The following is an 11,837-nucleotide window of genomic DNA, read 5'->3' on the forward strand; positions in this document are numbered from 1 at the left end:
AGGGGGCCATTCCCCACTATTCACTTCCCCTTCGGTGAATAATTGTTAAATCTATGATATGAAACACAGGAGCCTGGGGTCTCTCACCTTGATGATGGTGGCGAAGTACTCCCCGTCCAGGTGGTTCTCCGTCTTCATGTACAGGTCGCGCAGCTCGCTGGCGCCCACCGGGTTGTACTTGGCGTTGAACTTGTCGAAGCGCTGGAACGTTTGTCTTCCCTTCAGGAGAGAGTGACGGAACATGGAGGCACGGGCACGTGACGACAAGAATACAAATGTTTCATCACAATCACAGAATTTTTTTTTTTTTTTTAATTTTAAATTGAAGTGATCTTGTTCCAAAATACAATTGGTCGACAGTAAGTGAACCGAATGTACAATGCCGTCATCGTATGAGAACCCCTTCAATAATAACCAGCGTTGTTAATAGTTACAACGGTGGACGCGGTATCGGTATATACTCGGGATCGGTATCGATACTCAGTATCGGGATCGGTATCGATACTCAGTATCGGTATCGATACTCGGGATCGGTATCGATAATCAGTATAGGTATCGATACTCGGGATCGGTATAGATACTCGGTATCGGTATCGATACTCAAGTTCAGGATTCCAAACCGGTATCGGTAAGGAGAGAACGGTACGGGAACATGTTGTAGTTTGGGGGGGCGGACGTACGGCGTGGACGTCCAGAGAGTCCACGGTGAGGTCGTAGGGGTGCAGGTTCAGCCCCTGGAACAGCTCCTTCAGGGTCACGTCCTTCCCGTCCACTTTCCGCACCACGCGCTCGGCGTCCACGCGGTACGAGTGCTTGATGAAGCGCAGCAGGTGCTTCTGGTTCATGCAGGCCGCCGCGTGGATGTGGGTGTCCACCTGCCGGCCGGGTGGGGGACACAGAGAGTCAGAGGCCTGGACGGGTTTTATACACTGGAGCTACCTCCCGAGAACGTTCTGCTGCAACAGCGTGACGTTCTGTTGTAACATGTACGTTCTGTTGTAACATGTACGTTCTGTTGTAACATGTACGTTCTGTTGTAACCTGTAGGTTCTGTTGTAATCTGTACGTTCTGTTGTAACATGTACGTTCTGCTGTAAAAGAGTTACAAGTAGGTTCTGCTGTAACAGAGTTACATGTTGGTTCTGCTGTAACAGAGTTACATGTACGTTCTGTTGTAACAGAGTTACATGTTGGTTCTGAGGTAACAGCGTTACATGTACGTTCTGTTGTTACAGCGCGACTCTGTTACCTTCCTACAGTTGTAGAAGTCCCTGTGCGGGTTGTTCTTAAGCTCCTTCAGCTCCTCCATCTCGTTCAGCATCTCGTGGACGTTGAACTTGGACATGAGGAACTTCAGCCGACGGTGAGTGTAGGTCTTTCTACAAACCAGAAATGACAGAGTGACGTTTTCACCTAACGTATCAAAACAAAACAAACAAAACACAAAAAAACAACAACAAACATGTCCCAGACTATACCCCACACTCTCCCCCCTGCGGGCCGCCTTACGTGGGGCCTTGGGCGATCAGGGCGATGAGGAAGTTCATGTCGTCGATGAAGGTGTCGTAGTCGGTGCAGGGCAGGGCGCGCGGCTGGCCCTTGTCGGCCGCCGCCTGGTCGTCGTACACGTAGATCACGCCGTCCTTCATGCGCGCCACGTAGCCCAGGTTCTTGGGCAGAGCGTTCACGTCGAAGGGGTCCTCGCCCTTCTTGGGAGGGGAGGTGAAGACTGCGGGGGGGGGGGGGGGGGACAACGTCACCGTGATTGTCATGGACGAGGTGAGGTGACCCCGACAGACGAAGAGGTGTGGCGTAGAGATGTCACACCAACCACCGGCTGCCAAATTTGTACCAGGTACGTAATCTGTTGTCCGTTGCCAGGCAACGAACAACAGATTACGTAAGGGGTTGTACATAAGGGGTTGTCCGTTGCCGGGCAGGTTTCAGAAAACATTCCCGCTCATGTTGCCAAAGACGAAATAACATAATACAGATAACGTATCGCTAGATAACACTTGTTTTTACTTTATATTTGTATTGTACGTAATTGTTTAATCGAATTTAGCTAGTAAACTGAGTGTATAAAGCAGGTTTTGAAAAACATTCGTGCTCATGTTGCCAAAGACGAAATAACATAATACAGATAACGTATCGCTAGATAACACTTGTTTTTACTTTATATTTGTATTGTATGTAATTGTTTAATCGAATTTAGCTAGTAAACTGAGTGTATAAAGCAGGTTTTGAAAAACATTCGTGCTCATGTTGCCAAAGACAAAATAACATTATACAGATAACGGATCGCTAGATAACACTTGTTTTTACTTTATATTTGTATTGCATTTAATTGTTTAATCGAATTTATAAAATAAGTGTTTTACAACAATAATCTGTCTTGTCGCGCTCAATGAACGAGTTTGCGAATGTTCTTGAACCTTCCTACGTCATTCGACGCGATCGTCTGTTGCCAGGCAGGTTTGGAATGGATTACGTAAGGATGACGTACCCGGTACAAATTTGGCACCCGGTACAAATTTGGTGTGACAGAGGCCGTACACCGCCTCCGGGACACCCTCGCAAATAAACCCCAAACAGGGCTTTATTTGCGCCCCCCCCCCCCGCCCCCCGCCCACCTGGGTCCCGGGCTGCGGAGACCTACCGGGCTGGACCTGGTCCTCAGCACGGAAGGGCTCGCCCTCCATCTCCCTCAGGTACTGGGAGGTGATGTTGGGGAAACGCTGGAAGGCCAGCCTCATGTACTTCTCCCTGATGTTCATGGCGCGGTACAGGCCCTTGCAGGACAGCTCAAAGTCGTCCATGGTCACCTGATGGAGCAGGAAGCACGTTTTTGGGGGGGGGGTCAAAGGTCGACGACCATTAGAAAAAACAGAATCATGACTTTTCATGCTATTGTGATTCATTTTCAAATCCCTTCCGTGACTGATAATGAATATCATTGTAATGAATGGGCAGCTTTGATCCTGCTCCGTTCGGTTGAGTTAATTAATTAATTAGTACAATTAAGTCATTCATTATTAGTAAAATGCTATTCTCCTACATCTTCTCCTCTGCTCCTGGGCTCTCCCTGCCGTCTCGTCTCCACAGGTGAGCGATTCACGTTAATCGTGGACGGGAGCTTTGTTTGAACGACGTGTCTGCGTTGTGGGGGGGGCGGGGGGGGGAGGGTCCCGGAAACGGGACTTTGTGTGTCCAGAGCACAGGGCGCTCTGTAAATATCAACCACGCCTCGGTGAAACCCAAAACCCCACCTGCTGGGATTCGAACCCGCAGTAAGCCCAGGGAGTTTATGGCTCTCTATTCCTGTTGGGGGGACAACACCCGGGGGGGGGGGGGGGGGCAGCTTGGCACCCCGTCCCAGGACCAGGTCTTAGCCTCTGGACCGGGCTTCAGTAGGCCCCAGGACCAGGTCTTAGCCTCTGGACCGGGCTTCAGTAGGCCCCAGGACCAGGTCTTAGCCTGTGGACCGGGCTTCAGTAGGCCCCAGGACCAGGTCTTAGCCTGTGGACCGGGCTTCAGTAGGCCCCAGGACCAGGTCTTAGCCTGTGGACCGGGCTTCAGTAGGCCCCAGGACCAGGTCTTAGCCTGTGGACCGGGCTTCAGTAGGCCCCAGGACCAGGTCTTAGCTTGTGGACCAGGCTTCAGGATACATAGAATAACACACATGAGAGGCAGGCATGTCTTCATACCATGTTATTTTTGCTTTATTTAAACAAGGAGCGTGTACTTTTTGTTTTCAATTGAAGTTAAACTATTTATTTATTTTTTGTTCTTTATTTTAAATGTCCGGTTCTGGTTTCCCTTGATATGCACTTTGTGTCGCAGTGTTCTAAAATGTGTTTTATCGATTGAGTGATTGATCAGAGAACGTATATCAAGCTAACACCACAATGTGGCCATCGATTCACTAACTCCCTGTCTGGGATTGATGAATCACAGCTTACCCTACCTCAGCTCAACTTGTGCATTAATGTCCGATGTCACACACCTCTTCCCTGGTTGATGGTTTTTGAATAAACAACAACAAACCATAATAGACAACAACAAACAATAACAAATAACAACAAACAGCAACAAAACAAAGAAAATACGACAACAAATCCCAACAAACAATGATAACAAACGCCGACAAACAAAACACAACAAAAAAACAAACAAACAATGACAACAAACAATAACAAACACAACACAACATCAAACACAATAAACGACAACAAACCCAAACAAACAATGACAACAACAAACCACAACAAACAACAACACAACAACCGGCGGAGGCAGCGTACCCCGGAGGCGTAGTCCCCGATGATGGCCACCCTCTGGAAGTCGGGCACCTCCAGGTAGGTGGGGGTCTCCACCTCCACATCCACCACCGGGGCCACGGAGGAGAGGGAGGAGCAGGCCACCGGGACCCCCATGGTGCGGCACCGCTGGCGCCTCTTCTTACTGCACACACACACACACACACACACACACACACACACACACACACACACACACACACACACACACACACATGTGCATAGACACACACACACACACACACACACATATGTACATAGACACACAGACAGACACACACACACACAAGTGCACACAAACTCACGTAAATAGACACACACACATATGGATGGACACACACACTCACAGACACACACACACAAACACACACACATGTGCATAGACATCCACACACGCACACACACATGTACATAGACACACACACAAATACACACACATGTGCATAGACAAACACAAACATGTACATAGACACACACACACAAACACAGTTCGAATAAAGCCAATTTCAAAGAAAGAATTAAATCCGACAAGCAAAAAATAAAACAACAACAAAGGCCCCCCCCCCCTGAAAAAAAAAAAAACAGCCTCAAACTGGCTTCTTGTGCCACCCACCGCTTCTCCTCGTCCTCGTCCCGGTCCAGGTGCATGGCCTGCTCCTGGTGCAGGATGGGACAGTCGTCGGCGATGTCGAACATGGAGATCTCGTCCCTCACGTTCTCGTCCTTGGCGTCCGAGGCAAAGACCTTTTCTGCGAAGGCCCGCATCTTGTCGTCGGTCTCTGAGGGGAGAGACGGGCGCCGCGTGAGCGCTTTACACAAAATCAGAGCTTCCCCAGCTAGCTAGCGAGCTCGCTAAGGCCATTAGCGGCTATTAGCGTCTTATTTCTAGCAATGTTACCTGCGCTGATGGCCGTCTGACATGTTTAAAGGACAAACGTCGCTCTCAGCTATTTAAAGGTGACATATTATACCACCAGGTGTGAGCGTGATTAGTCGTTACAAGCCAATTCAAACGGCTTGTAACGGCTAATCACACCCACTGATATAATGTGTCCCCTTTAATAATACGTGCCGGTACTGCCTCCTACAAGGAATTGTGGGAATTTGTGTCTGCAACACAAATTCCGTGTTGCAGACCGTTGTCTATTTGGACCAAATGCAAATGGCAAACGCCTGAATGGCGGAAAGGCAGAAGGTCCTTTCGCACAATCCTTTTGACGACTCATGTATGAAGCAGTATAAGAAAAAAGCCGAATGAGACGTTTCTCCCTCAAGGAGAAACGTCTCAAACAGAGAACAAAAACAGTGTGACACAACGTGCATTTTCCACCAATGATCACCACTGTTGGTGTTCATTGTCCATCACAAGCCATTTCAAAACGTAGCTCCGCCCTCCAGCCTCATTGGACTGCCCCCTACGAGTAGGCGGATCTAGCCATCACAATTCTGGGCGGAGCCTCCCACTTGTGATGTCATTAGAGGGGAGATGTTCCGGCCGATCAAGACTCCCCACTGGTAATCAATAGGGGTCCTTTAAAGGGGACATATTATACTACCAGGTGTGAGTGTGATCAGCCTTACAAGCCGTTTTGAAAATCTGCCCCATATGACATCACTAGTGGGCGTGTCCACCTAGATCTGTGCTGGATAGATGAGCAACGTCTACTTCAGTCCACTGGGTAGGCTGGTAGACTGATCTATCCAGCACAGATCTAGGTGGACACGAGTGATGTCATATGGGGCAGGCTAATCACACTCACACCTGGTGGCATAATATTGTCCCCTTTAAGGAACTCTGATGCTTCAAACAACTTCTTTGCATTGAGGAATATGCTACACAAAGCATGCTGCATATACACAACCAAGCTTGGGAGTATGTGTATTTTCTACAGAAGCATGTTGCATGCATGTACAAACATGACACTATTCTACACTATGGTGATGTAGGACACGGAAAGAGTAGGTCTACAAGTAAGAGCTTTGACTCCATTGGTCATGAGACGGTTCCTTCAATAGCCAGGATAGAACCAGGAGAACTTTGTCAGTCATTGACCAATGGCCGCCACGCAATCGACTCATTTATCGGCCTCTTTCATTATTTACCGCTGTAAGCCAACAAAACACAACCACATCAAGGTAACTGCACGAGCACTTGAAGGAGGCCTTCAGAATTGAGGAAATGCAAAGCGAGCAACTACAGTATGTTTGAGGTTCCTGCAGTACCTCGAAATACTTACTCTGCTGACCACCTGATTATGAAATCCCCAGCAAGGGAGGAAAACCCAGGCCGAGAGAAAACACATGGTTAGGTTAGGGAAAGAAGGGGATTAGCAGCGCTAACATTACAGTTAGCATAGTTAGCATAGTTGAGAGATCAATTAGAGATGTAACAGAAAACCAAAATATAATATTATGTATAATATTAAGTATGACCGTTTTAATAAAAATATTTAGTCAAGTTAAATCAAGTAATGTTTAGTTAAAGAAATAGTTAACTCTGTCACTAAACTTAAAACATGGAAATGAATGCATGCACGTGAATGTTTATGGAGGATATCTGATGGAAGATATAGGAGGAGTAGACGCTGGCCGGTAATAATGCTGCAATTTGACAATTTGTGAGATGGGAAAAAATACAAGGATGAGTACCAGCAGAAGACTGATTCAAAACCCATTTATAGTTCTATAGATCTGTAGTCTACTAAGATACTAGTCTAGTGTAGATCTAGAGTCAGTGGTTTGGATCAAACCATGGTAGCTTTTTTGGCAGCATGCAGAGATTATTTCACCGCTGTTCAAAGCGTTTCGGTCAAGAAGCACAAAGATGATTTTATGGAACGTCAGATTGTGCGATTCAATCCCTCTTAAACTGACAACTATACAGCTAGGATACATGTGGACAAACCCCCCCATCGTCTGACGATCCTGCATGTTTGTACCCACACGTATAGCAGGGTTCCAACCAGCAAACTCCGAGGAGCAAAACGCCCACTAAACTCCTTCTGTCTGTCTGTCCATCTGTCTCTCTCTAACTGTCCATCTGTCTCTCTCTGTCTGTCTGCCCATCTCTCTCTCTCTGTCTGTCTGCCCGTCTCTCTCTCTCCGTCTGTCTGCCCGTCTCTCTCTCCGTCTGTCTGTCCGTCTGTCCGTCTGTCTGTCTGCCCGTTGCTAGAAATCAAAGGAAAATCTCTCCAAGTCGGTTTCTCCAATTTCAATTGTCGGAAGCTTCACAAAGCGTGACGAAACCCTAAATGTAAACGTTGTTGACAGACCGATGACACATTAACGGAACCAAACGTGCCTTGCCAAAGGTCCCGAGGCAGTCTATCGGCGCGCGGAGGAGGGGCGCCCGTTATGGAGTCAGTTTCCTGCCATAATTCAAACCTGAAAAAAAAGGTTTCAAAGGCTTGTAAGTCTGGGTTTGAAAACTCAACACCTTGTAATAAAGGTTTTGCAACACTGAAAAAAGAGATTATAACCTGAAAAAAAATAAAACTAAAATTCAAACATCTGTAAACATGATTTTGTGTTCTATTTTATCTTCTTCATCATTTTCACCAACACATTTTCAAAGTTCAAACAATTTCACCAGCGCATTTGCAGAGTTTCAAATCTGGCACTGTTCTAACAGTGTATTTCATTGTTGCCCGGTTTTGAAACCTTGTAAATGGGATTCTGCAAACAGGTGTCCATTCATTGAGAAATACGTTTTGAAAGGTTGAATATTTAGTTTTAAAAACTTGTAAAGGTGTACGTTAACGACATTACAACGTATTTTTTCAGAACTGACTTTTCAGCACCGACTTTTCAGAGATTTGACCACACAGGCGCAAGCTTTGAGTCACGTGAATATTGGCAGTGTTCTGACGCCACTCGTTTTGAAACTCCTGACAGTCGAATCTGAAAACGTTCCTGGGGGCGGGACCATTTAGCTCTAAACCTATTGGTTGCTCTCGGCTGACGTACATTCCAATCACATGTGCCATTCACCGGGCTGTGCGTGATTGACAGTGCTCTGCCGATGACACAAATAACAAGCGACTTTCGCGGTTGATTTTGATTTCCATTTTCTGGAACCATGGCTGTTTCCCAAAGTGAAGGCTGCAGCCTTGCTAGGACGCGTCCTTGCTAGTCGCGTCCTATGGAGATGAGACTCTGGTTCCAGAAAATGGAAATCAAAATCAACCGCGAAATCAACCCGTTGTTATTCGTGTCATCGGCAGAGCACTGTCAATCACGAACAGCCCGGTGAACGGCACATGTGATTGGAATGTACGTCAGCCGAGAGCAACAAATAGGTTTAGAGCTAAATGGTCCCGCCCCCAGGAACGTTTTCAGATTTGACTGTCAGGAGTTTCAAAACGAGTGGCGTCAGAACACTGCCAATATTCACGTGACTCAAAGCTTGCGCTCAAATCTCTGAAAAGTCAGTGCTGAAAAGTCAGTTCTGAAAAAATACGGTGCAATGTCGTAAACGTACACCTTTACAAGTTTTTAAAACTAAATATTCAACCTTTCAAAACGTATTTCTCAATGTATGAACACCTGTTTGCAGAATCCCATTTACAAGGTTTCAAAACCGGGCAACAATGAAATACACCGTTAGAACAGTGCCAGATTTGAAACTCTGCAAATGCGGTGGTGAAATTGTTTGAACTTTGAAAATGTGTTGCTGAAAATGATGAAGAAGATAAAATAGAACACAAAATCATGTTTACAGATGTTTGAATTTTAGTTTTAGTTTTTTTCAGGTTATAATCTCTTTTTTCAGTGTTGCAAAACCTTTTTTACAAGGTGTTGAGTTTTCAAACCCAGACTTACAAGTCTGTGAAAAAAAAAATTTCAGGTTTGAATTATGGCAGGAAACTGACTCCCCGTCGGACATCGGCAGGCGGTGAATGCGCCCCACGCTGGAGTTAGGATTCCCAACTGCCTTGCACGTTCCAAAGCATTTCTCCGGACAAAATAACAACATCGGTCGAGCTGGCATTTAGTATTAGGCTTTTGCTTTTAATAGATGGTTGAATTGATAGAATCAATCAAGAGTTGGATTACGTCTCTGCTTTAACTGTAATACCTTTGATTGTAGGCCTAGGTATTTTATGCAAGTGTGCGATGATACCCAGTCTGAAACACGGCATTCCAAGTCCCTGTAGGGGTTCCACACCCACACTCCCCACACCAGGGTTTAATGGGCCGACCCGTCTACTATTTCACTGACCAGCAGAGAACCGTTAGGTTAGTTACACTTCGGTTTAGTGCCCCAGTACCCCACTAACTTACTTTGGTTTTAGAAATGTATCGGTTTGAAGAACAATTCAAACAGATTTATACATAATCTTCCAAATGCCTCACAATGAAGAAGGTTAAAAAAAAAAAGATCATTAGGCCTACTACAAATCCATATAAATGTATAATAATAATAATACATTTAATTTAGAGGCGCCTTTCAAGACACCCAAGGTCACCTGTATGTCTGTTAAGGTAGCCTACAATAAGAAAAGTCCATCCCTTTTCCCCCCTCCATAATAACCAGTAAGTTCTGCTTCTACGAAACCCAGCAGGTGGAACTAGTTCAAAAAGTTAAAGTTCAGACCCACGTAATTATAAAAAACTAGAGAATGATGGATAGAGAGTTTGTCTTTCCGGACCTATAATTCCCCCATCTTAGTGGTGGTTCGACTGTGTTGGGCAGAGACTGCAAAGGGTGATGGGAGAATGCATCCGGAGAATCCTCCGTGCCCGCAGTGGGAATGTGGACGGGGAGCATGCACCTCTGCTTTCACTTGTAGCATAGGAGCGTCTGTCACCCATACAATCATTATGGAAATCACGGGGCGTCTATATTATTATGGTGTTAATCTCATACCGTATTTTCATTAATTCAGGAGCGATGTGGTTTAAAAATAAATAGGCCTACAGTGTGACAATGACCCAAATGCGTGAGGACATATTTAGGCTATTTTTTTTTAATATTATTATCTCTGCCACCTCCCCTCAGTGTCTGATCGTTGTGCGACCGGTCTTGAGAAACTTCACCATTCCTCGATTAAACTTTTCGGCGTGAGATCATGTTTTCCCACCACCCAGAGTCCCGACTGCAGACTCGACTCCTGTCGATACTCACCGGGAAGGAGTACTTTCGGCATGGCGGCGGAGGTCCGGATCACACTCCCAGGGGACTACAGAGCAAGAGGGCAACAGGTACGGCTGCTGTGGACGCTGAGGCGGTAGTGTGGGGGACTCTCCGTGTGGGGGCTCTCCGTGTCTAACTTAACTGGACGTATGAGACCCTCTCTCCCCCCTCCCGTGAAACTAGACCCCCGTCCTGGATACCGGAGGACGAGCCAGCCGTGTGCTGCCGTCCGGCTCTATTTTAGGAGCACACGGAGCCCCTTGACTGACTGATATGAGGAGCAGGCAGTAGCTGTTGTGTAAAGTTACCATGCGTTTGTCTGTTGGCTCATTGCATGAAGTAAAACTAACGGGTTAGCTCACTGCATTATGTAAAACTAACTGGAGCCAAGGTGCATCTTTGTGTATTAATTTACGTATGTATTACTCCCCCCCCCCCCCCCCCCCCCCCCCAACTGCCACCGCTGCCACGGCAACAGCAGCGCCCCGGACTGGGGTGCCCATTCGAGGGGAATCGGATCCCAAATGTCAGCGATCAACTGGGGGACACCTGCTCCGAGTGTACGGTTCTGTGACACAACCATAGACTCAGGCAGAAGAACATCTAGTTCAGGCACGTGTGAACAAATGGACAGGAAACGGACATGGTTGTGTTGTAGGCCTAGTTGTGTTGACCTAGTTGTGTTGGATATCTAGTTGTGTTGCAGAACTAACTGTGTGGACCAGTTGTAGGCCTAGTTGTGTTGTAGACCTTGTTGTGTTGACTTAGGTGTGTTGTAGGCCTAGTTGTGTCATAGACCTAATTGTGTTGTTGACCTAGTTGTGTTGACTTAGTTGTATTTTAGACCTAGTTGTGTTGTGGATGCAGTTGTGTTGTTGACCTAGTTGTTTGGTTGACCTATAGTTGTGTTGTTGACCTAGCTGTGTTGTAGGCCTAGTTTTGGACCTAGACCTAATTGTGTTTACCTACATTTAGTTGTGTTGACCTAGTTGTGTTGGCGACCTAGTTGCAATCCCTCCAGAAAAATGCGCCGTTTTTTTGTGATTGTTCCGGCTAAAAATCCTTGATTATGCGGCATGTTTTCTTAAAAAATGCAATGAAATATGCGGCATATTTATGCAATTTTATGCGATGAAATTGCGGGAACTTGGCTGCTCTTGTGTGAAGTAAATGCAAAATTGTTCCACTTTCTGCTAAGATATATGTGACTTTTTTGCAACGAAAATGAGAGTTTATGAAATCATGCAAGCCCCGCATATTTTGCACGGAAATCGGCAATTTATGCGGTGAAAGTGCGGCATATTTGAAAAAATGCGGCCCCCGCATTATTATGAGGACTTTGGCTGTTTATGCGTTGAATTATGCGATCTCATAATCGCGTT

At 46.2% G+C, this 11,837-nt stretch overlaps 1 protein-coding gene across 2 annotated transcripts in view; it reads right to left on the minus strand.

Moving 5' to 3' along the window:
- The window catches only part of ampd1 (adenosine monophosphate deaminase 1 (isoform M)), a 16,929-nt gene extending 6,228 nt beyond the window's left edge, over positions 1–10,701 (minus strand). The window contains exons 1-9 of one of the 2 annotated variants that reach the window (XM_030360836.1): positions 10,447–10,690; positions 6,557–6,568; positions 4,933–5,098; positions 4,305–4,464; positions 2,660–2,825; positions 1,510–1,729; positions 1,250–1,379; positions 681–875; positions 88–219 (exon numbers count right to left, since the gene is read on the minus strand). In XM_030360836.1, the coding sequence (XP_030216696.1) occupies positions 88–219; positions 681–875; positions 1,250–1,379; positions 1,510–1,729; positions 2,660–2,825; positions 4,305–4,464; positions 4,933–5,098; positions 6,557–6,568; positions 10,447–10,468 (1,203 nt within the window). In that variant the 5' untranslated portion in view covers positions 10,469–10,690. Of the gene's footprint in view, positions 1–87; positions 220–680; positions 876–1,249; positions 1,380–1,509; positions 1,730–2,659; positions 2,826–4,304; positions 4,465–4,932; positions 5,099–6,556; positions 6,569–10,446 lie in introns of both variants that reach the window. The other variant, XM_030360845.1, reaches the window with a different exon arrangement.
- Positions 10,702–11,837: the final 1,136 nt, after the last annotated feature.

Source organism: Gadus morhua, chromosome 1 (assembly GCF_902167405.1).
Source record: "Gadus morhua chromosome 1, gadMor3.0, whole genome shotgun sequence".
Lineage (NCBI taxonomy): Eukaryota > Metazoa > Chordata > Actinopteri > Gadiformes > Gadidae > Gadus > Gadus morhua.